This window comes from Mustelus asterias, unplaced genomic scaffold (assembly GCF_964213995.1).
Source record: "Mustelus asterias unplaced genomic scaffold, sMusAst1.hap1.1 HAP1_SCAFFOLD_2161, whole genome shotgun sequence".
In the NCBI taxonomy this organism is placed as follows: domain Eukaryota; kingdom Metazoa; phylum Chordata; class Chondrichthyes; order Carcharhiniformes; family Triakidae; genus Mustelus; species Mustelus asterias.
This window is the reverse complement of record NW_027592106.1, coordinates 26,505-54,492: the sequence shown is the minus strand read 5'-3', so window position 1 is coordinate 54,492 and position 27,988 is coordinate 26,505. Positions and strand designations below refer to the sequence as shown.

The following is a 27,988-nucleotide window of genomic DNA, read 5'->3' as shown; positions in this document are numbered from 1 at the left end:
AGCCCTGTATCAATCCCAAACTAATCCCACAGCCCGCTCTCTCCCCATAGCCCTGTATCAATCCCCAAACTAATCCCACTGCCCCGCTCCCTCCCCATAGCCCTGTATCAATCCCCAAACTAATCCCACTGCCCCGCTCCCTCCCCATAGCCCTGTATCAATCCCCAAACTAATCCCACTGCCCCGCTCTCTCTCCCCATAGCCCTGTATCAATCCCCAAACTAATCCCACAGCCCGCTCTCTCTCCCCATAGCCCTGTATCAATCCCAAACTAATCCCACAGCCCGCTCTCTCTCCCCATAGCCCTGTATCAATCCCCAAACTAATCCCACTGCCCCGCTCCCTCCCCATAGCCCTGTATCAATCCCCAAACTAATCCCACTGCCCCGCACTCTCCCCATAGCCCTGTATCAATCCCAAACTAATCCCACTGCCCCGCTCTCTCCCCACAGCCCTGTATCAATCCCCAAACTAATCCCACTGCCCCGCTCTCTCCCCACAGCCCTGTATCAATCCCCAAACTAATCCCACTGCCCGCACTCTCCCCATTGCCCTGTATCAATCCCAAACTAATCCCACTGCCCCGCTCTCTGCCCACAGCCCTGTATCAATCCCCAAACTAATCCCACTGCCCGCACTCTCCCCATTGCCCTGTATCAATCCCCAAACTAATCCCACTGCCCGCACTCTCCCCATTGCCCTGTATCAATCCCAAACTAATCCCACTGCCCCGCTCTCTGCCCACAGCCCTGTATCAATCCCCAAACTAATCCCACTGCCCGCACTCTCCCCATTGCCCTGTATCAATCCCAAACTAATCCCACTGCCCCGCTCTCTCCCCCCACAGCCCTGTATCAATCCCAAACTAATCCCACTGCCCGCACTCTCCCCATAGCCCTGTATCAATCCCAAAACTAATCCCACTGCCCCGCTCTCTCCCCATAGCCCTGTATCAATCCCAAACTAATCCCACTGCCCCGCTCTCTCTCCCCATAGCCCTGTATCAATCCCAAACTAATCCCACTGCCCCGCTCTCTCTCCCCATAGCCCTGTACCAATCCCCAAACTAATCCCACTGCCCTGCTCTCTCTCCCCATAGCCCTGTACCAATCCCCAAACTAATCCCACTGCCACGTTCCCTCCCCACAGCCCTGTACCAATCCCCAAACTAATCCCACTGTCCCGCTCTCTCCCCATAGCCCTGTACCAATCCCCAAACTAATGCCACTGTCCCGCTCTCTCCCCATAGCCCTGTATCAATCCCAAACTAATCCCACTGCCCCGCTCTCTCCCCATAGCCCTGTATCAATCCCCAAACTAATCCCACTGCCCCCGCTCTCTCCCCACAGCCCTGTATCAATCCCCAAACTAATCCCACTGCCCGCACTCTCCCCATTGCCCTGTATCAATCCCAAACTAATCCCACTGCCCCGCTCTCTCCCCCCACAGCCCTGTATCAATCCCAAACTAATCCCACTGCCCGCACTCTCCCCATTGCCCTGTATCAATCCCAAACTAATCCCACTGCCGCGCACTCTCCCCTTCGCCCTGTATCAATCACCAAACTAATCCCACTGCCCCGCTCTCTTCCCATAGCCCTGTATCAATCTCCAAACTAATCCCACTGCCCCGCTCTCTCCCATAGCCCTATATCAATCCCCAAACTAATCCCACTGCCGCGCACTCTCCCCATAGCCCTGTATCAATCCCCAAACGAATCCCACTGTCCCTCTCTCTCCCCATAGCCCTGTATCAATCCCCAAACTAATCCCACTGCCCCGCTCTCCCCATAGCCCTGTATCAATCCCCAAACTAATCCCACTGCCCCGCTCTCCCCATAGCCCTGTATCAATCCCCAAACTAATCCCACTGCCCCGCTCTCCCCATAGCCCTGTATCAATCCCCAAACTAATCCCACTGCCCCGCTCTCTCCCCACAGCCCTGTATCAATCCCCAAACTAATCCCTCTGCCCTGCTTTTTCCCATAGCCCTGTATCAATCCCCAAACTAATCCCACTGCCTCGCTCTCTCCCCATAGCCCTGTATCAATCCCCAAACTAATCCCACTGCCCCGCACTCTCTCTCCACACCCTGTCAATCCGCAAACTAATCCCACTGCCCCGCTCTCTCCCCCCACAGCCCTGTATCAATCCCAAACTAATCCCACTGCCCCGCACTCTCCCCATAGCCCTGTATCAATCCCCAAACTAATCCCACTGCCCCACTCTCTCCCCATAGCCCTGTATCAATCCCCAAACTAATCCCACAGCCCCACTCTCTCCCCCCACAGCCCTGTATCAATCCCAAACTAATCCCACTGCCCCGCACTCTCCCCATAGCCCTGTATCAATCCCCAAACTAATCCCACTGCCCCGCTCTCTCCCCATAGCCCTGTATCAATCCCCAAACTAATCCCACTGCCCCACTCTCTCCCCATAGCCCTGTATCAATCCCCAAACTAATCCCACTGTCCCGCTCTCTCCCCATAGCCCTGTATCAATCCCCAAACTAATCCCACTGCCCCCGCTCTCTCCCCATAGACTTGCATCAATTTCGTTCTACAGCACAGCTAGTTGATAGGGTTACGCCATCACTGCACTGACATACAGTCACTTCAAACCATTCCAGCAGTGAATGAGGTCACTCAAACCCTGGATGTGGTCCCAGGATCGTGCGCCCACAGCGAAATGGCCATCCCTTTTCAGCAGTAAGGTTGCACAGTGATATAACACACCCCACCCTGACATGAGGTACTTACACAGGATGTCGGCAAGACCCAGGCTGGGACAATGCCTTCCTCTGAGTGACCGCTTCCTCTGCAGATCCCATCTCTGGTGTCGATCTCCTGGCTGCTGGATCGCCCTGGACAGAATACACCGACCCATTAGAAAATTCCCCTCCGTCACAGCGATCCCTCAGCACTGACCCTCCCACAGTGCGGCGCTCCCTCAGCACTGACCCTCCCACAGTGCGGCGCTCCCTCAGCACTGACCCTCATACAGTGCGGCGCTCCCTCAGCACCGACCCTCCCACAGTGTTGCGCTCCCTCAGCACTGACCCTCCCACAGTGCGGCGCTCCCTCAGCACTGACCCTCCCACAGTGCGGCGCTCCCTCAGCACTGACCCTCCCACAGTGCGGCGCTCCCTCAGCACCGACCCTCCCACAGTGTGGCGCTCCCTCAGCACTGACCCTCCCACAGTGCGGCGCTCCCTCAGCACCGACCCTCCCACAGTGCGGCGCTCCCTCAGCACTGACCCTCCCACAGTGTGGCGCTCCCTCAGCACTGACCCTCCCACAGTGCGGCGCTCCCTCAGCACCGACCCTCCCACAGTGCGGCGCTCCCTCAGCACCCACCCTCCCACAGTGCGGCGCTCCCTCAGCACCGACCCTCCCACAGTGCGGCACTCCCTCAGCACCGACCCTCCCACAGTGCGGCGCTCCCTCAGCACTGACCCTCCCACAGTGCGGCGCTCCCTCAGCACTGACCCTCCCACAGTGCGGCGCTCCCTCAGCACTGACCCTCCCACAGTGCGGCGCTCCCTCAGTACTGACCCTCCCACAGTGCGGCGCTCCCTCAGCACTGACGCTCCCACAGTGCGGCGCTCCCTCAGCACCGACCCTCCCACAGTGCGGCGCTCCCTCAGCACTGACCCTCCCACAGTGCGGCGCTCCCTCAGCACCGACCCTCCCACAGTGCGGCGCTCCCTCAGCACTGACCCTCCCACAGTGCGGCGCTCCCTCAGCACTGACCCTCCCACAGTGCGGCGCTCCCTCAGCACCGACCCTCCCACAGTGCGGCGCTCCCTCAGCACCCACCCTCCCACAGTGCGGCGCTCCCTCAGCACCGACCCTCCCACAGTGCGGCACTCCCTCAGCACCGACCCTCCCACAGTGCGGCGCTCCCTCAGCACTGACCCTCCCACAGTGCGGCGCTCCCTCAGCACTGACCCTCCCACAGTGCGGCGCTCCCTCAGCACTGACCCTCCCACAGTGCGGCGCTCCCTCAGCACTGACCCTCCCACAGTGCGGCGCTCCCTCAGCACCGACCCTCCCACAGTGCGGCGCTCCCTCAGCACCGACCCTCCCACAGTGCGGCGCTCCCCCAGCACCGACCCTCCCACAGTGCGGCGCTCCCTCAGCACCGACCCTCCCACAGTGCGGCACTCCCTCAGCACTGACCCTCCCACAGTGCGGCGCTCCCTCAGCAGCGATCCTCCCACAGTGCGGCGCTCCCTCAGCACTGACCCTCCCACAGTGCGGCACTCCCTCAGCACTGACCCTCCCACAGTGCGGCGCTCCCTCAGCACCCACCCTCCCACAGTGCGGCGCTCCCTCAGCACCGACCCTCCCACAGTGCGGCACTCCCTCAGCACCGACCCTCCCACAGTGCGGCGCTCCCTCAGCACTGACCCTCCCACAGTGCGGCGCTCCCTCAGCACTGACCCTCCCACAGTGCGGCGCTCCCTCAGCACTGACCCTCCCACAGTGCGGCGCTCCCTCAGCACTGACCCTCCCACAGTGCGGCGCTCCCTCAGCACTGACCCTCCCACAGTGCGGCGCTCCCTCAGCACTGACCCTCCCACAGTGCGGCGCTCCCTCAGCACTGACGCTCCCACAGTGCGGCGCCCCCTCAGCACTGACCCTCCCACAGTGCGGCGCTCCCTCAGCACTGACCCTCCCACAGTGCGGCGCCCCCTCAGCACTGACCCTCCCACAGTGCGGCGCTCCCTCAGCACTGACCCTCCCACAGTGCGGCGCTCCCTCAGCACTGACCCTCCCACAGTGCGGCGCTCCCTCATCACTGACCCTCCCACAGTGCGGCGCTCCCTCAGCACCGACCCTCCCACAGTGCGGCGCTCCCTCAGCACTGACCCTCCCACAGTGCGGCGCTCCCTCAGCACTGACCCTCCCACAGTGCGGCGCTCCCTCAGCACCGACCCTCCCACAGTGCGGCGCTCCCTCAGCACTGACCCTCCCACAGTGCGGCGCTCCCTCAGCACTGACGCTCCCACAGTGCGGCCCTCCCTCAGCACTGACCCTCCCACAGTGCGGCGCTGCCTCAGCGCTGACCCTCCCACAGTGCGGCACTCCCTCAGCACCGACCCTCCCACATTGCGGCGCTCCCTCAGCACTGACCCTCCCACAGTGCGGCGCTCCCTCAGCACTGACCCTCCCACAGTGCGGCGCTCCCTCAGCACTGACCCTCCCACAGTGCGGCGCTCCCTCAGCACCGACCCTCCCACAGTGCGGCGCTCCCTCAGCACTGACCCTCCCACAGTGCGGCGCTCCCTCAGCACCGACCCTCCCACAGTGCGGCGCTCCCTCAGCACTGACCCTCCCACAGTGCGGCGCTCCCTCAGCACTGACCCGCCCACAGTGCGGCGCTCCCTCAGCACTGACCCTCCCACAGTGCGGCGCTCCCTCAGCACTGACCCGCCCACAGTGCGGCGCTCCCTCAGCACTGACCCTCCCACAGTGCGGCGCTCCCTCAGCACTGACCCTCCCACAGTGCGGCGCTCCCTCAGCACTGACGCTCCCACAGTGCGGCACTCCCTCAGCACTGACCCTCCCACAGTGCGGCGCTCCCTCAGCACTGACCCTCCCACAGTGCGGCGCTCCCTCAGCACTGACCCTCCCACAGTGCGGCGCTCCCTCAGCACTGACCCACCCACAGTGCGGCGCTCCCTCAGCACTGACCCTCCCACAGTGCGGCGCTCCCTCAGCACTGACCCTCCCACAGTGCGGCGCTCCCTCAGCACTGACCCACAGTGCGGCGCTCCCTCAGCACTGACCCTCCCACAGTGCGGCGCTCCCTCAGCACCGACCCTCCCACAGTGCGGCGCTCCCTCCGCACTGACCCGCCCACAGTGCGGCGCTCCCTCAGCACTGACCCTCCCACGGTGCGGCGCTCCCTCAGCACTGACCCTCCCACAGTGCGGCGCTCCCTCAGCACTGACGCTCCCACAGTGCGGCGCTCCCTCAGCACTGACCCTCCCACAGTGCGGCGCTCCCTCAGCACTGACCCTCCCACAGTGCGGCGCTCCCTCAGCACTGACGCTCTTACCTCCTTCCCGTCCTCAGAGGATCGACGCCGTTTCTCAGCATTGTAGCCGGTCTGGGAGGCGTTGGCAGCTGGGTGACTCCGTCCAGTCGATCTCCCCGAATCCACAGTCCCACCGGCTGCTCTGGGACCCTCACCTGAAGCCGAGTGCCGGCTCGCAGCAGAGTCCCTGCGGGAAGTGCCCTGTCGCACTGGACTCGGAGACTGAAAAATAACAGTTAAACATTGTCACTGGCAGCGAGCTTCACTCTGTATTTAACCCTGTGCTGTACCTGTCCTGGGAGTGTTTGATGGGGACAGTGTAGAGGGAGCTTTACTCTGTATCTAACCCCGTGCTGTACCTGTCCTGGGAGTGTTTGATGGGGGACAGTGTAGAGGGAGCTTTACTCTGTATCTAACCCCGTGCTGTACCTGTCCTGGGAGTGTTTGATGGGGACAGTGTAGAGGGAGCTTTACTCTGTATCTAACCCCGTGCTGTACCTGTCCTGGGTGTGTTTGATGGGGGCAGTGTAGAGGGAGCTTTACTCTGTATCTAACCCCGTGCTGTACCTGTCCTGGGAGTGTTTGATGGGGACAGTGCAGAGGGAGCTTTACTCTGTATCTAACCCCGTGCTGTACCTGTCCTGGGAGTGTTTGATGGGGACAGTGCAGAGGGAGCTTTACTCTGTATCTAACCCCGTGCTGTACCTGTCCTGGGAGTGTTTGATGGGGGACAGTGTAGAGGGAGCTTTACTCTGTATCTAACCCCGTGCTGTACCTGTCCTGGGAGTGTTTGATGGGGATAGTGTAGAGGGAGCTTTACTCTGTATCTAACCCCGTGCTGTACCTGTCCTGGGAGTGTTTGATGGGGGACAGTGTAGAGGCAGCTTTACTCTGTATCTAACCCCGTGCTGTACCTGTCCTGGGAGTGTTTGATGGGGGACAGTGGAGAGGGAGCTTTACTCTGTATCTAACCCCGTGCTGTACCTGTCCTGGGAGTGTTTGATGGGGGACAGTGTAGAGGGGGCTTTACTCTGTATCTAACCCCGTGCTGTACCTGTCCTGGGAGTGTTTGATGGGGGACAGTGTAGAGGGAGCTTCACTCTGTATCTAACCCCGTGCTGTACCTGTCCTGGGAGTGTTTGATGGGGGACAGTGTAGAGGGAGCTTTACTCTGTATCTAACCCCGTGCTGTACCTGTCCTGGGAGTGTTTGATGGGGACAGTGTAGAGGGAGCTTTACTCTGTATCTAACCCCGTGCTGTACCTGTCCTGGGAGTGTTTGATGGGGGACAGTGTAGAGGGAGCTTTACTCTGTATCTAACCCCGTGCTGTACCTGTCCTGGGAGTGTTTGATGGGGACAGTGTAGAGGGAGCTTTACTCTGTATCTAACCCCGTGCTGTACCTGTCCTGGGAGTGTTTGATGGGGGAACCGTGTAGAGGGAGCTTTACTCTGTATCTAACCCCGTGCTGTACCTGTCCTGGGAGTGTTTGATGGGGGAACCGTGTAGAGGGAGCTTTACTCTGTATCTAACCCCGTGCTGTACCTGTCCTGGGAGTGTTTGATGGGGGACAGTGGAGAGGGAGCTTTACTCTGTATCTAACCCCGTGCTGTACCTGTCCTGGGAGTGTTTGATGGGGGACAGTGGAGAGGGAGCTTTACTCTGTATCTAACCCCGTGCTGTACCTGTCCTGGGAGTGTTTGATGGGGACAGTGTAGAGGGAGCTTTACTCTGTATCGAACCCCGTGCTGTACCTGTCCTGGGAGTGTTTGATGGGGACAGTGGAGAGGGAGCTTTACTCTGTATCTAACCCCGTGCTGTACCTGTCCTGGGAGTGTTTGATGGGGACAGTGTAGAGGGAGCTTTACTCTGTATCTAACCCCGTGCTGTACCTGTCCTGGGAGTGTTTGATGGGGACAGTGTAGAGGGAGCTTTACTCTGTATCTAACCCCGTGCTGTACCTGTCCTGGGAGTGTTTGATGGGGACAGTGTAGAGGGAGCTTTACTCTGTATCTAACCCCGTGCTGTACCTGTCCTGGGAGTGTTTGATGGGGACAGTGTAGAGGGAGCTTTACTCTGTATCTAACCCCGTGCTGTACCTGTCCTGGGAGTGTTTGATGGGGGACAGTGTAGAGGGAGCTTTACTCTGTATCTAACCCCGTGCTGTACCTGTCCTGGGAGTGTTTGATGGGGGACAGTGTAGAGGGAGCTTTACTCTGTATCTAACCCCGTGCTGTACCTGTCCTGGGAGTGTTTGATGGGGACAGTGTAGAGAGAGCTTTACTCTGTATCTAACCCCGTGCTGTACCTGTCCTGGGAGTGTTTGATGGGGACAGTGTAGAGGGAGCTTTACTCTGTATCTAACCCCGTGCTGTACCTGTCCTGGGAGTGTTTGATGGGGACAGTGTAGAGGGAGCTTTACTCAGTATCTAACCCCGTGCTGTGCCTGTCCTGGGAGTGTTTGATGGGGACAGTGTAGAGGGAGCTTTACTCTGTATCTAACCCCGTGCTGTACCTGTCCTGGGAGTGTTTGATGGGGACAGTGTAGAGGGAGCTTTACTCTGTATCTAACCCCGTGCTGTGCCTGTCCTGGGAGTGTTTGATGGGGACAGTGTAGAGGGAGCTTTACTCTGTATCTAACCCCGTGCTGTACCTGTCCTGGGAGTGTTTGATGGGGACAGTGTAGAGGGAGCTTTACTCTGTATCTAACCCCGTGCTGTGCCTGTCCTGGGAGTGTTTGATGGGGACAGTGTAGAGGGAGCTTTACTCTGTATCTAACCCCGTGCTGTACCTGTCCTGGGAGTGTTTGATGGGGGACACTGTAGAGGGAGCTTTACTCTGTATCTAACCCCGTGCTGTGCCTGTCCTGGGAGTGTTTGATGGGGGACAGTGTAGAGGGAGCTTTACTCTGTATCTAACCCCGTGCTGTACCTGTCCTGGGAGTGTTTGATGGGGGGACAGTGTAGCGGGAGCTTTACTCTGTATCTAACACCGTGCTGTACCTGTCCTGGGAGTGTTTGATGGGGGCAGTGTAGAGGGAGCTTTACTCTGTATCTAACCCCGTGCTGTACCTGTCCTGGGAGTGTTTGATGGGGACAGTGTAGAGGGAGCTTTACTCTGTATCTAACCCCGTGCTGTACCTGTCCTGGGAGTGTTTGATGGGGACAGTGTAGAGGGAGCTTTACTCTCTATCTAACCCCGTGCTGTACCTGTCCTGGGAGTGTTTGATGGGGACAGTGTAGAGGGAGCTTTACTCTGTATCTAACCCCGTGCTGTGCCTGTCCTGGGAGTGTTTGATGGGGACAGAGTAGAGGGAGCTTTACTCTGTATCTAACCCTGTGCTGTACCTGTCCTGGGAGTGTTTGATGGGGACAGTGTAGAGGGAGCTTTACTCTGTATCTAACCCCGTGCTGTACCTGTCCTGGGAGTGTTTGATGGGGACAGTGTCGAGGGAGCTTTACTCTGTATCTAACCCCGTGCTGTACCTGTCCTGGGAGTGTTTGATGGGGGACAGTGTAGAGGGAGCTTTACTCTGTATCTAACCCCGTGCTGTACCTGTCCTGGGAGTGTTTGATGGGGACAGTGTAGAGGGAGCTTTACTCTGTATCTAACCCCGTGCTGTACCTGTCCTGGGAGTGTTTGATGGGGACAGTGTAGAGGGAGCTTTACTCTGTATCTAACCCCGTGCTGTACCTGTCCGAGGAGTGTTTGATGGGGGGACAGTGTAGAGGGAGCTTTACTCTGTATCTAACCCCGTGCTGTGCCTGTCCTGGGAGTGTTTGATGGGGACAGTGTAGAGGGAGCTTTACTCTGTATCTAACCCCGTGCTGTACCTGTCCTGGGAGTGTTTGATGGGGGACAGTGTAGAGGGAGCTTTACTCTGTATCTAACCCCGTGCTGTACCTGTCCTGGGAGTGTTTGATGGGGGACAGTGGAGAGGGAGCTTTACTCTGTATCTAACCCCGTGCTGTACCTGTCCTGGGAGTGTTTGATGGGGACAGTGTAGAGAGAGCTTTACTCTGTATCTAACCCCGTGCTGTACCTGTCCTGGGAGTGTTTGATGGGGGACAGCGTAGAGGGAGCTTTACTCTGTATCTAACCCCGTGCTGTACCTGTCCTGGGAGTGTTTGATGGGGGACAGTGTAGAGGGAGCATTACTCTGTATCTAACCCCGTGCTGTACCTGTCCTGGGAGTGTTTGATGGGGGGACAGTGTAGAGGGTACTTTACTCTGTATCTAACCCCGTGCTGTACCTGTCCTGGGAGTGTTTGATGGGGACAGTGTAGAGGGAGCTTTACTCTGTATCTAACCCCGTGCTGTACCTGTCCTGGGAGTGTTTGATGGGGACAGTGTAGAGGGAGCTTTACTCTGTATCTAACCCCGTGCTGTACCTGTCCTGGGAGTGTTTGATGGGGACAGTGTAGAGGGAGCTTTACTCTGTATCTAACCCCGTGCTGTACCTGTCCTGGGACTGTTTGATGGGGACAGTGTAGAGGGAGCTTTACTCTGTATCTAACCCTGTGCTGTACCTGTCCTGGGAGTGTTTGATGGGGGACAGTGTAGAGGGAGCTTTACTCTGTATCTAACCCCGTGCTGTACCTGTCCTGGGAGTGTTTGATGGGGACAGCGTGGAGCGAGCTTTACTCTGGATCTAACCCCGTGCTGTACCTGTCCTGGGAGTGTTTGATGGGGACAGCGTGGAGCGAGCTTTACTCTGTATCTAACCCCGTTCTGTAGCTGTCCTGGGAGTGTTTGATGGGGACAGTGTAGAGGGAGCTTTACTCTGTATCTCACCCCGTGCTGTACCTGTCCTGGGAGTGTTTGATGGGGACAGTGTAGAGGGAGCTTTACTCTGTATCTGACCCCGTGCTTTACCTGTCCTGGGAGTGTTTGATGGGGGACAGTGGAGAGGGAGCTTTACTCTGTATCTAACCCCGTGCTGTACCTGTCCTGGGAGTGTTTGATGGGGGACAGTGTAGAGGGAGCTTTACTCTGTATCTAACCCCGTGCTGGACCTGTCCTGGGAGTGTTTGGTGGGGACAGTGCAGAGGGAGCTTTACTCTGTATCTAACCCCGTGCTGTACCTGTCCTGGGAGTGTTTGATGGGGACAGTGGAGAGGGAGCTTCACTCTGTATCTAACCCCGTGCTGTCCCTGTCCTGGGAGTGTTTGATGGGGGACAGTGTAGAGGGAGCTTTACTCTGTATCTAACCCCGTGCTGTCCCTGTCCTGGGAGTGTTGGATGGGGGACAGTGTAGAGGGAGCTTTACTCTGTATCTAACCCAGTGCTGTGCCTGTCCTGGGAGTGTTTGATGGGGACAGTGTAGAGGGAGCTTTACTCTGTATCTAACCCCGTGCTGTGCCTGTCCTGGGAGTGTTTGATGGGGGACAGTGTAGAGGGAGCTTTACTCTGTATCTAACCCCGTGCTGTACCTGTCCTGGGAGTGTTTGATGGGGGGACAGTGTAGCGGGAGCTTTACTCTGTATCTAACACCGTGCTGTACCTGTCCTGGGAGTGTTTGATGGGGGCAGTGTAGAGGGAGCTTTACTCTGTATCTAACCCCGTGCTGTACCTGTCCTGGGAGTGTTTGATGTGGAAAGTGTAGAGGGAGCTTTACTCTGTATCTAACCCCGTGCTGTACCTGTCCTGGGAGTGTTTGATGGGGACAGTGTCGAGGGAGCTTTACTCTGTATCTAACCCCGTGCTGTACCTGTCCTGGGAGTGTTTGATGGGGACAGTGTAGAGGGAGCTTTACTCTGTATCTAACCCCGTGCTGTGCCTGTCCTGGGAGTGTTTGATGGGGACAGAGTAGAGGGAGCTTTACTCTGTATCTAACCCTGTGCTGTACCTGTCCTGGGAGTGTTTGATGGGGACAGTGTAGAGGGAGCTTTACTCTGTATCTAACCCCGTGCTGTACCTGTCCTGGGAGTGTTTGATGGGGACAGTGTCGAGGGAGCTTTACTCTGTATCTAACCCCGTGCTGTACCTGTCCTGTGAGTGTTTGATGGGGGACAGTGTAGAGGGAGCTTTACTCTGTATCTAACCCCGTGCTGTACCTGTCCTGGGAGTGTTTGATGGGGACAGTGTAGAGGGAGCTTTACTCTGTATCTAACCCCGTGCTGTACCTGTCCTGGGAGTGTTTGATGGGGGACAGTGTAGAGGGAGCTTTACTCTGTATCTAACCCCGTGCTGTACCTGTCCTGGGAGTGTTTGATGGGGGGACAGTGTAGAGGGTACTTTACTCTGTATCTAACCCCGTGCTGTACCTGTCCTGGGAGTGTTTGATGGGGACAGTGTAGAGGGAGCTTTACTCTGTATCTAACCCCGTGCTGTACCTGTCCTGGGAGTGTTTGATGGGGACAGTGTAGAGGGAGCTTTACTCTGTATCTAACCCCGTGCTGTACCTGTCCTGGGAGTGTTTGATGGGGACAGTGTAGAGGGAGCTTTACTCTGTATCTAACCCCGTGCTGTACCTGTCCTGGGACTGTTTGATGGGGACAGTGTAGAGGGAGCTTTACTCTGTATCTAACCCTGTGCTGTACCTGTCCTGGGAGTGTTTGATGGGGGACAGTGTAGAGGGAGCTTTACTCTGTATCTAACCCCGTGCTGTACCTGTCCTGGGAGTGTTTGATGGGGACAGCGTGGAGCGAGCTTTACTCTGGATCTAACCCCGTGCTGTACCTGTCCTGGGAGTGTTTGATGGGGACAGCGTGGAGCGAGCTTTACTCTGTATCTAACCCCGTTCTGTAGCTGTCCTGGGAGTGTTTGATGGGGACAGTGTAGAGGGAGCTTTACTCTGTATCTCACCCCGTGCTGTACCTGTCCTGGGAGTGTTTGATGGGGACAGTGTAGAGGGAGCTTTACTCTGTATCTGACCCCGTGCTTTACCTGTCCTGGGAGTGTTTGATGGGGGACAGTGGAGAGGGAGCTTTACTCTGTATCTAACCCCGTGCTGTACCTGTCCTGGGAGTGTTTGATGGGGGACAGTGTAGAGGGAGCTTTACTCTGTATCTAACCCCGTGCTGGACCTGTCCTGGGAGTGTTTGGTGGGGACAGTGCAGAGGGAGCTTTACTCTGTATTTAACCCCGTGCTGTACCTGTCCTGGGAGTGTTTGATGGGGACAGTGGAGAGGGAGCTTCACTCTGTATCTAACCCCGTGCTGTCCCTGTCCTGGGAGTGTTTGATGGGGGACAGTGTAGAGGGAGCTTTACTCTGTATCTAACCCCGTGCTGTCCCTGTCCTGGGAGTGTTGGATGGGGGACAGTGTAGAGGGAGCTTTACTCTGTATCTAACCCAGTGCTGTGCCTGTCCTGGGAGTGTTTGATGGGGACAGTGTAGAGGGAGCTTTACTCTGTATCTAACCCCGTGCTGTGCCTGTCCTGGGAGTGTTTGATGGGGGACAGTGTAGAGGGAGCTTTACTCTGTATCTAACCCCGTGCTGTACCTGTCCTGGGAGTGTTTGATGGGGGGACAGTGTAGCGGGAGCTTTACTCTGTATCTAACACCGTGCTGTACCTGTCCTGGGAGTGTTTGATGGGGGCAGTGTAGAGGGAGCTTTACTCTGTATCTAACCCCGTGCTGTACCTGTCCTGGGAGTGTTTGATGTGGAAAGTGTAGAGGGAGCTTTACTCTGTATCTAACCCCGTGCTGTACCTGTCCTGGGAGTGTTTGATGGGGACAGTGTCGAGGGAGCTTTACTCTGTATCTAACCCCGTGCTGTACCTGTCCTGGGAGTGTTTGATGGGGACAGTGTAGAGGGAGCTTTACTCTGTATCTAACCCCGTGCTGTGCCTGTCCTGGGAGTGTTTGATGGGGACAGAGTAGAGGGAGCTTTACTCTGTATCTAACCCTGTGCTGTACCTGTCCTGGGAGTGTTTGATGGGGACAGTGTAGAGGGAGCTTTACTCTGTATCTAACCCCGTGCTGTACCTGTCCTGGGAGTGTTTGATGGGGACAGTGTCGAGGGAGCTTTACTCTGTATCTAACCCCGTGCTGTACCTGTCCTGTGAGTGTTTGATGGGGGACAGTGTAGAGGGAGCTTTACTCTGTATCTAACCCCGTGCTGTACCTGTCCTGGGAGTGTTTGATGGGGACAGTGTAGAGGGAGCTTTACTCTGTATCTAACCCCGTGCTGTACCTGTCCTGGGAGTGTTTGATGGGGACAGTGTAGAGGGAGCTTTACTCTGTATCTAACCCCGTGCTGTCCCTGTCCTGGGAGTGTTTGATGGGGACAGTGTAGAGGGAGCTTTACTCTGTATCTAACCCCGTGCTGTACCTGTCCTGGGAGTGTTTGATGGGGACAGTGTAGAGGGAGCTTAACTCTGTATCTAACCCCGTGCTGTACCTGTCCTGGGAGTGTTTGATGGGGACAGTGTAGAGGGAGCTTTACTCTGTATCTAACCCCGTGCTGTGCCTGTCCTGGGAGTGTTTGATGGGGACAGTGTAGAGGGAGCTTTACTCTGTATCTAACCCCGTGCTGTACCTGTCCTGGGAGTGTTTGATGGGGGACAGTGTAGAGGGAGCTTTACTCTGTATCTAACCCCGTGCTGTACCTGTCCTGGGAGTGTTTGATGGGGGACAGTGGAGAGGGAGCTTTACTCTGTATCTAACCCCGTGCTGTACCTGTCCTGGGAGGGTTTGATGGGGACAGTGTAGAGAGAGCTTTACTCTGTATCTAACCCCGTGCTGTACCTGTCCTGGGAGTGTTTGATGGGGGACAGCGTAGAGGGAGCTTTACTCTGTATCTAACCCCGTGCTGTACCTGTCCTGGGAGTGTTTGATGGGGGACAGTGTAGAGGGAGCTTTACTCTGTATCTAACCCCGTGCTGTACCTGTCCTGGGAGAGTTTGATGGGGGGACAGTGTAGAGGGGACTTTACTCTGTATCTAACCCCGTGCTGTACCTGTCCTGGGAGTGTTTGATGGGGACAGTGTAGAGGGAGCTTTACTCTGTATCTAACCCCGTGCTGTACCTGTCCTGGGAGTGTTTGATGGGGACAGTGTAGAGGGAGCTTTACTCTGTATCTAACCCCGTGCTGTACCTGTCCTGGGAGTGTTTGATGGGGACAGTGTAGAGGGAGCTTTACTCTGTATCTAACCCCGTGCTGTACCTGTCCTGGGACTGTTTGATGGGGACAGTGTAGAGGGAGCTTTACTCTGTATCTAACCCTGTGCTGTACCTGTCCTGGGAGTGTTTGATGGGGGACAGTGTAGAGGGAGCTTTACTCTGTATCTAACCCCGTGCTGTACCTGTCCTGGGAGTGTTTGATGGGGACAGCGTGGAGCGAGCTTTACTCTGGATCTAACCCCGTGCTGTACCTGTCCTGGGAGTGTTTGATGGGGACAGTGTAGAGGGAGCTTTACTCTGTATCTGACCCCGTGCTTTACCTGTCCTGGGAGTGTTTGATGGGGGACAGTGTAGAGGGAGCTTTACTCTGTATCTAACCCCGTGCTGTACCTGTCCTGGGAGTGTTTGATGGGGGACAGTGTAGAGGGAGCTTTACTCTGTATCTAACCCCGTGCTGGACCTGTCCTGGGAGTGTTTGGTGGGGACAGTGCAGAGGGAGCTTTACTCTGTATCTAACCCCGTGCTGTACCTGTCCTGGGAGTGTTTGATGGGGACAGTGTAGAGGGAGCTTTACTCTGTATCTAACCCCGTGCTGTACCTGTCCTGGGAGGGTTTGATGGGGGGACAGTGTAGAGGGAGCTTTACTCTGTATCTAACCCCGTGCTGTACCTGTCCTGGGAGTGTTTGATGGGGGACAGTGTAGAGGGAGCTTTACTCTGTATCTAACCCCGTGCTGTACCTGTCCTGGGAGTGTTTGATGGGGGACAGTGTAGAGGGAGCTTTACTCTGTATCTAACCCCGTGCTGTACCTGTCCTGGGAGTGTTTGATGGGGACAGTGTAGAGGGAGCTTCACTCTGTATCTAACCCCGTGCTGTACCTGTCCTGGGAGTGTTTGATGGGGACAGTGCAGAGGGAGCTTTACTCTGTATCTAACCCCGTGCTGTACCTGTCCTGGGAGTGTTCGATGGGGGACAGTGTAGAGGGAGCTTTACTCTGTATCTAACCCCGTGCTGTACCTGTCCTGGGAGTGTTTGATGGGGACAGTGTAGAGGGAGCTTTACTCTGTATCTCACCCTGTGCTGTACCTGTCCTGGGAGTGTTTGATGGGGGGGACAGTGCAGAGGGAGCCTTACTCTGTATCTAACCCCGTTCTGTACCTGTCCTGGGAGTGTTTGATGGGGGACAGTGTAGAGGGAGCTTTACTCTGTATCGAACCCCGTGCTGTACCTGTCCTGGGAGTGTTTGATGGGGGACAGTGTAGAGGGAGCTTTACTCTGTATCTAACCCCGTGCTGTACCTGTCCTGGGAGTGTTTGATGGGGACAGTGGAGAGGGAGCTTCCCTCTGTGTCTAACCCCGTGCCGTACCGGTCCTGGGAGTGTTTGATGGGGGACAGTGTAGAGGGTGCTTTACTCTGCATCTAACCCCGTGCTGTACCTGTCCTGGGAGTGTTTGATGGGGGACAGTGTAGAGGGAGCTTTACTCTGTATCTAACCCCGTGCTGTACCTGTCCTGGGAGTGTTTGATGGGGGACAGTGTAGAGGGAGCTTTACTCTGTATCTAACCCCGTGCTGTACCTGTCCTGGGAGTGTTTGATGGGGACAGTGTAGAGGGAGCTTCACTCTGTATCTAACCCCGTGCTGTACCTGTCCTGGGAGTGTTTGATGGGGGGACAGTGTAGAGGGAGCTTTACTCTGTATCTAACCCCGTGCTGTACCTGTCCTGGGAGTGTTTGATGGGGACAGTGTAGAGGGAGCTTTACTCTGTATCTAACCCCGTGCTGTACCTGTCCTGGGAGTGTTTGATGGGGACAGTGTCGAGGGAGCTTTACTCTGTGTCTAACCCCGTGCTGTACCTGTCCTGGGAGTGTTTGATGGGGTCAGTGTAGAGGGAGCTTTACTCTGTATCTAACCCCGTGCTGTACCGGTCCTGGGAGTGTTTGATGAGGGACAGTGTAGAGGGAGCTTTACTCTGTATCTAACCCCGTGCTGTACCTGTCCTGGGAGTGTTTGATGGGGGACAGTGTAGAGGGAGCTTTACTCTGTATCTAACCCCGTGCTGTACCTGTCCTGGGAGTGTTTGATGAGGGACAGTGTAGAGGGAGCTTTACTCTGTATCTAACCCCGTGCTGTACCTGTCCTGGGAGTGTTTGATGGGGGACAGTGTAGAGGGAGCTTTACTCTGTATCTAACCCCGTGCTGTACCTGTCCTGGGAGTGTTTGATGGGGGACAGTGTAGAGGGAGCTTTACTCTGTATCTAACCCCGTGCTGTACCTGTCCTGGGAGTGTTTGATGGGGACAGTGTAGAGGGAGCTTCACTCTGTATCTAACCCCGTGCTGTACCTGTCCTGGGAGTGTTTGATGGGGACAGTGCAGAGGGAGCTTTACTCTGTATCTAACCCCGTGCTGTACCTGTCCTGGGAGTGTTCGATGGGGGACAGTGTAGAGGGAGCTTTACTCTGTATCTAACCCCGTGCTGTACCTGTCCTGGGAGTGTTTGATGGGGACAGTGTAGAGGGAGCTTTACTCTGTATCTCACCCTGTGCTGTACCTGTCCTGGGAGTGTTTGATGGGGGGGACAGTGCAGAGGGAGCCTTACTCTGTATCTAACCCCGTTCTGTACCTGTCCTGGGAGTGTTTGATGGGGGACAGTGTAGAGGGAGCTTTACTCTGTATCGAACCCCGTGCTGTACCTGTCCTGGGAGTGTTTGATGGGGGACAGTGGAGAGGGAGCTTTACTCTGTATCTAACCCCGTGCTGTACCTGTCCTGGGAGTGTTTGATGGGGACAGTGGAGAGGGAGCTTCCCTCTGTGTCTAACCCCGTGCCGTACCGGTCCTGGGAGTGTTTGATGGGGGACAGTGTAGAGGGTGCTTTACTCTGCATCTAACCCCGTGCTGTACCTGTCCTGGGACTGTTTGATGGGGACAGTGTAGAGGGAGCTTTACTCTGTATCTAACCCTGTGCTGTACCTGTCCTGGGAGTGTTTGATGGGGGACAGTGTAGAGGGAGCTTTACTCTGTATCTAACCCCGTGCTGTACCTGTCCTGGGAGTGTTTGATGGGGACAGCGTGGAGCGAGCTTTACTCTGGATCTAACCCCGTGCTGTACCTGTCCTGGGAGTGTTTGATGGGGACAGCGTGGAGCGAGCTTTACTCTGTATCTAACCCCGTTCTGTAGCTGTCCTGGGAGTGTTTGATGGGGACAGTGTAGAGGGAGCTTTACTCTGTATCTCACCCCGTGCTGTACCTGTCCTGGGAGTGTTTGATGGGGACAGTGTAGAGGGAGCTTTACTCTGTATCTGACCCCGTGCTTTACCTGTCCTGGGAGTGTTTGATGGGGGACAGTGGAGAGGGAGCTTTACTCTGTATCTAACCCCGTGCTGTACCTGTCCTGGGAGTGTTTGATGGGGGACAGTGTAGAGGGAGCTTTACTCTGTATCTAACCCCGTGCTGGACCTGTCCTGGGAGTGTTTGGTGGGGACAGTGCAGAGGGAGCTTTACTCTGTATCTAACCCCGTGCTGTACCTGTCCTGGGAGTGTTTGATGGGGACAGTGGAGAGGGAGCTTCACTCTGTATCTAACCCCGTGCTGTCCCTGTCCTGGGAGTGTTTGATGGGGGACAGTGTAGAGGGAGCTTTACTCTGTATCTAACCCCGTGCTGTCCCTGTCCTGGGAGTGTTGGATGGGGGACAGTGTAGAGGGAGCTTTACTCTGTATCTAACCCAGTGCTGTGCCTGTCCTGGGAGTGTTTGATGGGGACAGTGTAGAGGGAGCTTTACTCTGTATCTAACCCCGTGCTGTGCCTGTCCTGGGAGTGTTTGATGGGGGACAGTGTAGAGGGAGCTTTACTCTGTATCTAACCCCGTGCTGTACCTGTCCTGGGAGTGTTTGATGGGGGGACAGTGTAGCGGGAGCTTTACTCTGTATCTAACACCGTGCTGTACCTGTCCTGGGAGTGTTTGATGGGGGCAGTGTAGAGGGAGCTTTACTCTGTATCTAACCCCGTGCTGTACCTGTCCTGGGAGTGTTTGATGTGGAAAGTGTAGAGGGAGCTTTACTCTGTATCTAACCCCGTGCTGTACCTGTCCTGGGAGTGTTTGATGGGGACAGTGTCGAGGGAGCTTTACTCTGTATCTAACCCCGTGCTGTACCTGTCCTGGGAGTGTTTGATGGGGACAGTGTAGAGGGAGCTTTACTCTGTATCTAACCCCGTGCTGTGCCTGTCCTGGGAGTGTTTGATGGGGACAGAGTAGAGGGAGCTTTACTCTGTATCTAACCCTGTGCTGTACCTGTCCTGGGAGTGTTTGATGGGGACAGTGTAGAGGGAGCTTTACTCTGTATCTAACCCCGTGCTGTACCTGTCCTGGGAGTGTTTGATGGGGACAGTGTCGAGGGAGCTTTACTCTGTATCTAACCCCGTGCTGTACCTGTCCTGTGAGTGTTTGATGGGGGACAGTGTAGAGGGAGCTTTACTCTGTATCTAACCCCGTGCTGTACCTGTCCTGGGAGTGTTTGGTGGGGGACAGTGTAGAGGGAGCTTTACTCTGTATCTAACCCCGTGCTGTACCTGTCCTGGGAGTGTTTGATGGGGACAGTGTAGAGGGAGCTTTACTCTGTATCTAACCCCGTGCTGTACCTGTCCTGGGAGTGTTTGATGGGGACAGTGTAGAGGGAGCTTTACTCTGTATCTAACCCCGTGCTGTCCCTGTCCTGGGAGTGTTTGATGGGGACAGTGTAGAGGGAGCTTTACTCTGTATCTAACCCCGTGCTGTACCTGTCCTGGGAGTGTTTGATGGGGACAGTGTAGAGGGAGCTTAACTCTGTATCTAACCCCGTGCTGTACCTGTCCTGGGAGTGTTTGATGGGGACAGTGTAGAGGGAGCTTTACTCTGTATCTAACCCCGTGCTGTGCCTGTCCTGGGAGTGTTTGATGGGGACAGTGTAGAGGGAGCTTTACTCTGTATCTAACCCCGTGCTGTACCTGTCCTGGGAGTGTTTGATGGGGGACAGTGTAGAGGGAGCTTTACTCTGTATCTAACCCCGTGCTGTACCTGTCCTGGGAGTGTTTGATGGGGGACAGTGGAGAGGGAGCTTTACTCTGTATCTAACCCCGTGCTGTACCTGTCCTGGGAGGGTTTGATGGGGACAGTGTAGAGAGAGCTTTACTCTGTATCTAACCCCGTGCTGTACCTGTCCTGGGAGTGTTTGATGGGGGACAGCGTAGAGGGAGCTTTACTCTGTATCTAACCCCGTGCTGTACCTGTCCTGGGAGTGTTTGATGGGGGACAGTGTAGAGGGAGCTTTACTCTGTATCTAACCCCGTGCTGTACCTGTCCTGGGAGAGTTTGATGGGGGGACAGTGTAGAGGGGACTTTACTCTGTATCTAACCCCGTGCTGTACCTGTCCTGGGAGTGTTTGATGGGGACAGTGTAGAGGGAGCTTTACTCTGTATCTAACCCCGTGCTGTACCTGTCCTGGGAGTGTTTGATGGGGACAGTGTAGAGGGAGCTTTACTCTGTATCTAACCCCGTGCTGTACCTGTCCTGGGAGTGTTTGATGGGGACAGTGTAGAGGGAGCTTTACTCTGTATCTAACCCCGTGCTGTACCTGTCCTGGGACTGTTTGATGGGGACAGTGTAGAGGGAGCTTTACTCTGTATCTAACCCTGTGCTGTACCTGTCCTGGGAGTGTTTGATGGGGGACAGTGTAGAGGGAGCTTTACTCTGTATCTAACCCCGTGCTGTACCTGTCCTGGGAGTGTTTGATGGGGACAGCGTGGAGCGAGCTTTACTCTGGATCTAACCCCGTGCTGTACCTGTCCTGGGAGTGTTTGATGGGGACAGTGTAGAGGGAGCTTTACTCTGTATCTGACCCCGTGCTTTACCTGTCCTGGGAGTGTTTGATGGGGGACAGTGTAGAGGGAGCTTTACTCTGTATCTAACCCCGTGCTGTACCTGTCCTGGGAGTGTTTGATGGGGGACAGTGTAGAGGGAGCTTTACTCTGCATCTAACCCCGTGCTGGACCTGTCCTGGGAGTGTTTGGTGGGGACAGTGCAGAGGGAGCTTTACTCTGTATCTAACCCCGTGCTGTACCTGTCCTGGGAGTGTTTGATGGGGACAGTGTAGAGGGAGCTTTACTCTGTATCTAACCCCGTGCTGTACCTGTCCTGGGAGTGTTTGATGGGGGGACAGTGTAGAGGGAGCTTTACTCTGTATCTAACCCCGTGCTGTACCTGTCCTGGGAGTGTTTGATGGGGGACAGTGTAGAGGGAGCTTTACTCTGTATCTAACCCCGTGCTGTACCTGTCCTGGGAGTGTTTGATGGGGGACAGTGTAGAGGGAGCTTTACTCTGTATCTAACCCCGTGCTGTACCTGTCCTGGGAGTGTTTGATGGGGACAGTGTAGAGGGAGCTTCACTCTGTATCTAACCCCGTGCTGTACCTGTCCTGGGAGTGTTTGATGGGGACAGTGCAGAGGGAGCTTTACTCTGTATCTAACCCCGTGCTGTACCTGTCCTGGGAGTGTTCGATGGGGGACAGTGTAGAGGGAGCTTTACTCTGTATCTAACCCCGTGCTGTACCTGTCCTGGGAGTGTTTGATGGGGACAGTGTAGAGGGAGCTTTACTCTGTATCTCACCCTGTGCTGTACCTGTCCTGGGAGTGTTTGATGGGGGGGACAGTGCAGAGGGAGCCTTACTCTGTATCTAACCCCGTTCTGTACCTGTCCTGGGAGTGTTTGATGGGGGACAGTGTAGAGGGAGCTTTACTCTGTATCGAACCCCGTGCTGTACCTGTCCTGGGAGTGTTTGATGGGGACAGTGGAGAGGGAGCTTCACTCTGTATCTAACCCCGTGCTGTACCTGTCCTGGGAGTGTTTGATGGGGACAGTGCAGAGGGAGCTTTACTCTGTATCTAACCCCGTGCTGTACCTGTCCTGGGAGTGTTCGATGGGGGACAGTGTAGAGGGAGCTTTACTCTGTATCTAACCCCGTGCTGTACCTGTCCTGGGAGTGTTTGATGGGGACAGTGTAGAGGGAGCTTTACTCTGTATCTCACCCTGTGCTGTACCTGTCCTGGGAGTGTTTGATGGGGGGGACAGTGCAGAGGGAGCCTTACTCTGTATCTAACCCCGTTCTGTACCTGTCCTGGGAGTGTTTGATGGGGGACAGTGTAGAGGGAGCTTTACTCTGTATCGAACCCCGTGCTGTACCTGTCCTGGGAGTGTTTGATGGGGGACAGTGTAGAGGGAGCTTTACTCTGTATCTAACCCCGTGCTGTACCTGTCCTGGGAGTGTTTGATGGGGACAGTGGAGAGGGAGCTTCCCTCTGTGTCTAACCCCGTGCCGTACCGGTCCTGGGAGTGTTTGATGGGGGACAGTGTAGAGGGTGCTTTACTCTGCATCTAACCCCGTGCTGTACCTGTCCTGGGACTGTTTGATGGGGACAGTGTAGAGGGAGCTTTACTCTGTATCTAACCCTGTGCTGTACCTGTCCTGGGAGTGTTTGATGGGGGACAGTGTAGAGGGAGCTTTACTCTGTATCTAACCCCGTGCTGTACCTGTCCTGGGAGTGTTTGATGGGGACAGCGTGGAGCGAGCTTTACTCTGGATCTAACCCCGTGCTGTACCTGTCCTGGGAGTGTTTGATGGGGACAGCGTGGAGCGAGCTTTACTCTGTATCTAACCCCGTTCTGTAGCTGTCCTGGGAGTGTTTGATGGGGACAGTGTAGAGGGAGCTTTACTCTGTATCTCACCCCGTGCTGTACCTGTCCTGGGAGTGTTTGATGGGGACAGTGTAGAGGGAGCTTTACTCTGTATCTGACCCCGTGCTTTACCTGTCCTGGGAGTGTTTGATGGGGGACAGTGGAGAGGGAGCTTTACTCTGTATCTAACCCCGTGCTGTACCTGTCCTGGGAGTGTTTGATGGGGGACAGTGTAGAGGGAGCTTTACTCTGTATCTAACCCCGTGCTGGACCTGTCCTGGGAGTGTTTGGTGGGGACAGTGCAGAGGGAGCTTTACTCTGTATCTAACCCCGTGCTGTACCTGTCCTGGGAGTGTTTGATGGGGACAGTGGAGAGGGAGCTTCACTCTGTATCTAACCCCGTGCTGTCCCTGCCCTGGGAGTGTTTGATGGGGGACAGTGTAGAGGGAGCTTTACTCTGTATCTAACCCCGTGCTGTCCCTGTCCTGGGAGTGTTGGATGGGGGACAGTGTAGAGGGAGCTTTACTCTGTATCTAACCCAGTGCTGTGCCTGTCCTGGGAGTGTTTGATGGGGACAGTGTAGAGGGAGCTTTACTCTGTATCTAACCCCGTGCTGTGCCTGTCCTGGGAGTGTTTGATGGGGGACAGTGTAGAGGGAGCTTTACTCTGTATCTAACCCCGTGCTGTACCTGTCCTGGGAGTGTTTGATGGGGGGACAGTGTAGCGGGAGCTTTACTCTGTATCTAACACCGTGCTGTACCTGTCCTGGGAGTGTTTGATGGGGGCAGTGTAGAGGGAGCTTTACTCTGTATCTAACCCCGTGCTGTACCTGTCCTGGGAGTGTTTGATGTGGAAAGTGTAGAGGGAGCTTTACTCTGTATCTAACCCCGTGCTGTACCTGTCCTGGGAGTGTTTGATGGGGACAGTGTCGAGGGAGCTTTACTCTGTATCTAACCCCGTGCTGTACCTGTCCTGGGAGTGTTTGATGGGGACAGTGTAGAGGGAGCTTTACTCTGTATCTAACCCCGTGCTGTGCCTGTCCTGGGAGTGTTTGATGGGGACAGAGTAGAGGGAGCTTTACTCTGTATCTAACCCTGTGCTGTACCTGTCCTGGGAGTGTTTGATGGGGACAGTGTAGAGGGAGCTTTACTCTGTATCTAACCCCGTGCTGTACCTGTCCTGGGAGTGTTTGATGGGGACAGTGTCGAGGGAGCTTTACTCTGTATCTAACCCCGTGCTGTACCTGTCCTGTGAGTGTTTGATGGGGGACAGTGTAGACGGAGCTTTACTCTGTATCTAACCCTGTTCTGTACCTGTCCTGGGAGTGTTTGATGGGGACAGTGTAGAGGGAGCTTTACTCTGTATCTAACCCCGTGCTGTACCTGTCCTGGGAGTGTTTGATGGGGACAGTGTAGAGGGAGCTTTACTCTGTATCTAACCCCGTGCTGTCCCTGTCCTGGGAGTGTTTGATGGGGACAGTGTAGAGGGAGCTTTACTCTGTATCTAACCCCGTGCTGTACCTGTCCTGGGAGTGTTTGATGGGGACAGTGTAGAGGGAGCTTAACTCTGTATCTAACCCCGTGCTGTACCTGTCCTGGGAGTGTTTGATGGGGACAGTGTAGAGGGAGCTTTACTCTGTATCTAACCCCGTGCTGTGCCTGTCCTGGGAGTGTTTGATGGGGACAGTGTAGAGGGAGCTTTACTCTGTATCTAACCCCGTGCTGTACCTGTCCTGGGAGTGTTTGATGGGGGACAGTGTAGAGGGAGCTTTACTCTGTATCTAACCCCGTGCTGTACCTGTCCTGGGAGTGTTTGATGGGGGACAGTGGAGAGGGAGCTTTACTCTGTATCTAACCCCGTGCTGTACCTGTCCTGGGAGGGTTTGATGGGGACAGTGTAGAGAGAGCTTTACTCTGTATCTAACCCCGTGCTGTACCTGTCCTGGGAGTGTTTGATGGGGGACAGCGTAGAGGGAGCTTTACTCTGTATCTAACCCCGTGCTGTACCTGTCCTGGGAGTGTTTGATGGGGGACAGTGTAGAGGGAGCTTTACTCTGTATCTAACCCCGTGCTGTACCTGTCCTGGGAGAGTTTGATGGGGGGACAGTGTAGAGGGGACTTTACTCTGTATCTAACCCCGTGCTGTACCTGTCCTGGGAGTGTTTGATGGGGACAGTGTAGAGGGAGCTTTACTCTGTATCTAACCCCGTGCTGTACCTGTCCTGGGAGTGTTTGATGGGGACAGTGTAGAGGGAGCTTTACTCTGTATCTAACCCCGTGCTGTACCTGTCCTGGGAGTGTTTGATGGGGACAGTGTAGAGGGAGCTTTACTCTGTATCTAACCCCGTGCTGTACCTGTCCTGGGACTGTTTGATGGGGACAGTGTAGAGGGAGCTTTACTCTGTATCTAACCCTGTGCTGTACCTGTCCTGGGAGTGTTTGATGGGGGACAGTGTAGAGGGAGCTTTACTCTGTATCTAACCCCGTGCTGTACCTGTCCTGGGAGTGTTTGATGGGGACAGCGTGGAGCGAGCTTTACTCTGGATCTAACCCCGTGCTGTACCTGTCCTGGGAGTGTTTGATGGGGACAGTGTAGAGGGAGCTTTACTCTGTATCTGACCCCGTGCTTTACCTGTCCTGGGAGTGTTTGATGGGGGACAGTGTAGAGGGAGCTTTACTCTGTATCTAACCCCGTGCTGTACCTGTCCTGGGAGTGTTTGATGGGGGACAGTGTAGAGGGAGCTTTACTCTGTATCTAACCCCGTGCTGGACCTGTCCTGGGAGTGTTTGGTGGGGACAGTGCAGAGGGAGCTTTACTCTGTATCTAACCCCGTGCTGTACCTGTCCTGGGAGTGTTTGATGGGGACAGTGTAGAGGGAGCTTTACTCTGTATCTAACCCCGTGCTGTACCTGTCCTGGGAGTGTTTGATGGGGGGACAGTGTAGAGGGAGCTTTACTCTGTATCTAACCCCGTGCTGTACCTGTCCTGGGAGTGTTTGATGGGGGACAGTGTAGAGGGAGCTTTACTCTGTATCTAACCCCGTGCTGTACCTGTCCTGGGAGTGTTTGATGGGGGACAGTGTAGAGGGAGCTTTACTCTGTATCTAACCCCGTGCTGTACCTGTCCTGGGAGTGTTTGATGGGGACAGTGTAGAGGGAGCTTCACTCTGTATCTAACCCCGTGCTGTACCTGTCCTGGGAGTGTTTGATGGGGACAGTGCAGAGGGAGCTTTACTCTGTATCTAACCCCGTGCTGTACCTGTCCTGGGAGTGTTCGATGGGGGACAGTGTAGAGGGAGCTTTACTCTGTATCTAACCCCGTGCTGTACCTGTCCTGGGAGTGTTTGATGGGGACAGTGTAGAGGGAGCTTTACTCTGTATCTCACCCTGTGCTGTACCTGTCCTGGGAGTGTTTGATGGGGGGGACAGTGCAGAGGGAGCCTTACTCTGTATCTAACCCCGTTCTGTACCTGTCCTGGGAGTGTTTGATGGGGGACAGTGTAGAGGGAGCTTTACTCTGTATCGAACCCCGTGCTGTACCTGTCCTGGGAGTGTTTGATGGGGGACAGTGTAGAGGGAGCTTTACTCTGTATCTAACCCCGTGCTGTACCTGTCCTGGGAGTGTTTGATGGGGACAGTGGAGAGGGAGCTTCCCTCTGTGTCTAACCCCGTGCCGTACCGGTCCTGGGAGTGTTTGATGGGGGACAGTGTAGAGGGTGCTTTACTCTGCATCTAACCCCGTGCTGTACCTGTCCTGGGAGTGTTTGATGGGGGACAGTGTAGAGGGAGCTTTACTCTGTATCTAACCCCGTGCTGTACCTGTCCTGGGAGTGTTTGATGGGGGACAGTGTAGAGGGAGCTTTACTCTGTATCTAACCCCGTGCTGTACCTGTCCTGGGAGTGTTTGATGGGGACAGTGTAGAGGGAGCTTTACTCTGTATCTAACCCCGTGCTGTCCCTGTCCTGGGAGTGTTTGATGGGGGGACAGTGTAGAGGGAGCTTTACTCTGTATCTAACCCCGTGCTGTACCTGTCCTGGGAGTGTTTGATGGGGACAGTGTAGAGGGAGCTTTACTCTGTATCTAACCCCGTGCTGTACCTGTCCTGGGAGTGTTTCATGGGGGGACAGTGTAGAGGGAGCTTTACTCTGTATCTAACCCCGTGCTGTACCTGTCCTGGGAGTGTTTGATGGGGACAGTGTCGAGGGAGCTTTACTCTGTGTCTAACCCCGTGCTGTACCTGTCCTGGGAGTGTTTGATGGGGTCAGTGTAGAGGGAGCTTTACTCTGTATCTAACCCCGTGCTGTACCTGTCCTGGGAGTGTTTGATGAGGGACAGTGTAGAGGGAGCTTTACTCTGTATCTAACCCCGTGCTGTACCTGTCCTGGGAGTGTTTGATGGGGGACAGTGTAGAGGGAGCTTTACTCTGTATCTAACCCCGTGCTGTACCTGTCCTGGGAGTGTTTGATGAGGGACAGTGTAGAGGGAGCTTTACTCTGTATCTAACCCCGTGCTGTACCTGTCCTGGGAGTGTTTGATGGGGGACAGTGTAGAGGGAGCTTTACTCTGTATCTAACCCCGTGCTGTACCTGTCCTGGGAGTGTTTGATGGGGGACAGTGTAGAGGGAGCTTTACTCTGTATCTAACCCCGTGCTGTACCTGTCCTGGGAGTGTTTGATGGGGACAGTGTAGAGGGAGCTTCACTCTGTATCTAACCTCGTGCTGTACCTGTCCTGGGAGTGTTTGATGGGGACAGTGTAGAGGGAGCTTTACTCTGTATCTAACCCCGTGCTGTACCTGTCCTGGGAGTGTTTGATGGGGACAGTGTCGAGGGAGCTTTACTCTGTGTCTAACCCTGTGCTGTACCTGTCCTGGGAGTGTTTGATGGGGACAGTGTAGAGGGAGCTTTACTCTGTATCTAACCCCGTGCTGTACCTGTCCTGGGAGTGTTTGATGGGGTCAGTGTAGAGGGAGCTTTACTCTGTATCTAACCCCGTGCTGTACCTGTCCTGGGAGTGTTTGATGGGGGACAGTGTAGAGGGAGCTTTACTCTGTATCTAACCCCGTGCTGTACCTGTCCTGGGAGTGTTTGATGAGGGACAGTGTAGAGGGAGCTTTACTCTGTATCTAACCCCGTGCTGTACCTGTCCTGGGAGTGTTTGATGGGGGACAGTGT

The 27,988-nt window shown here is 55.4% G+C and overlaps 1 protein-coding gene across 1 annotated transcript in view; it reads right to left on the bottom strand.

The window, feature by feature from the left end:
- The window catches only part of LOC144489416 (uncharacterized), a gene marked incomplete at its 5' end in the record, with an annotated part of 56,837 nt that overhangs the window by 2,918 nt on the left and 25,931 nt on the right, over positions 1–27,988 (bottom strand). The window contains 2 exon segments of the mRNA XM_078207253.1: positions 2,759–2,862; positions 6,066–6,266. Coding sequence (XP_078063379.1) covers positions 2,759–2,862; positions 6,066–6,266 — 305 coding nt within the window.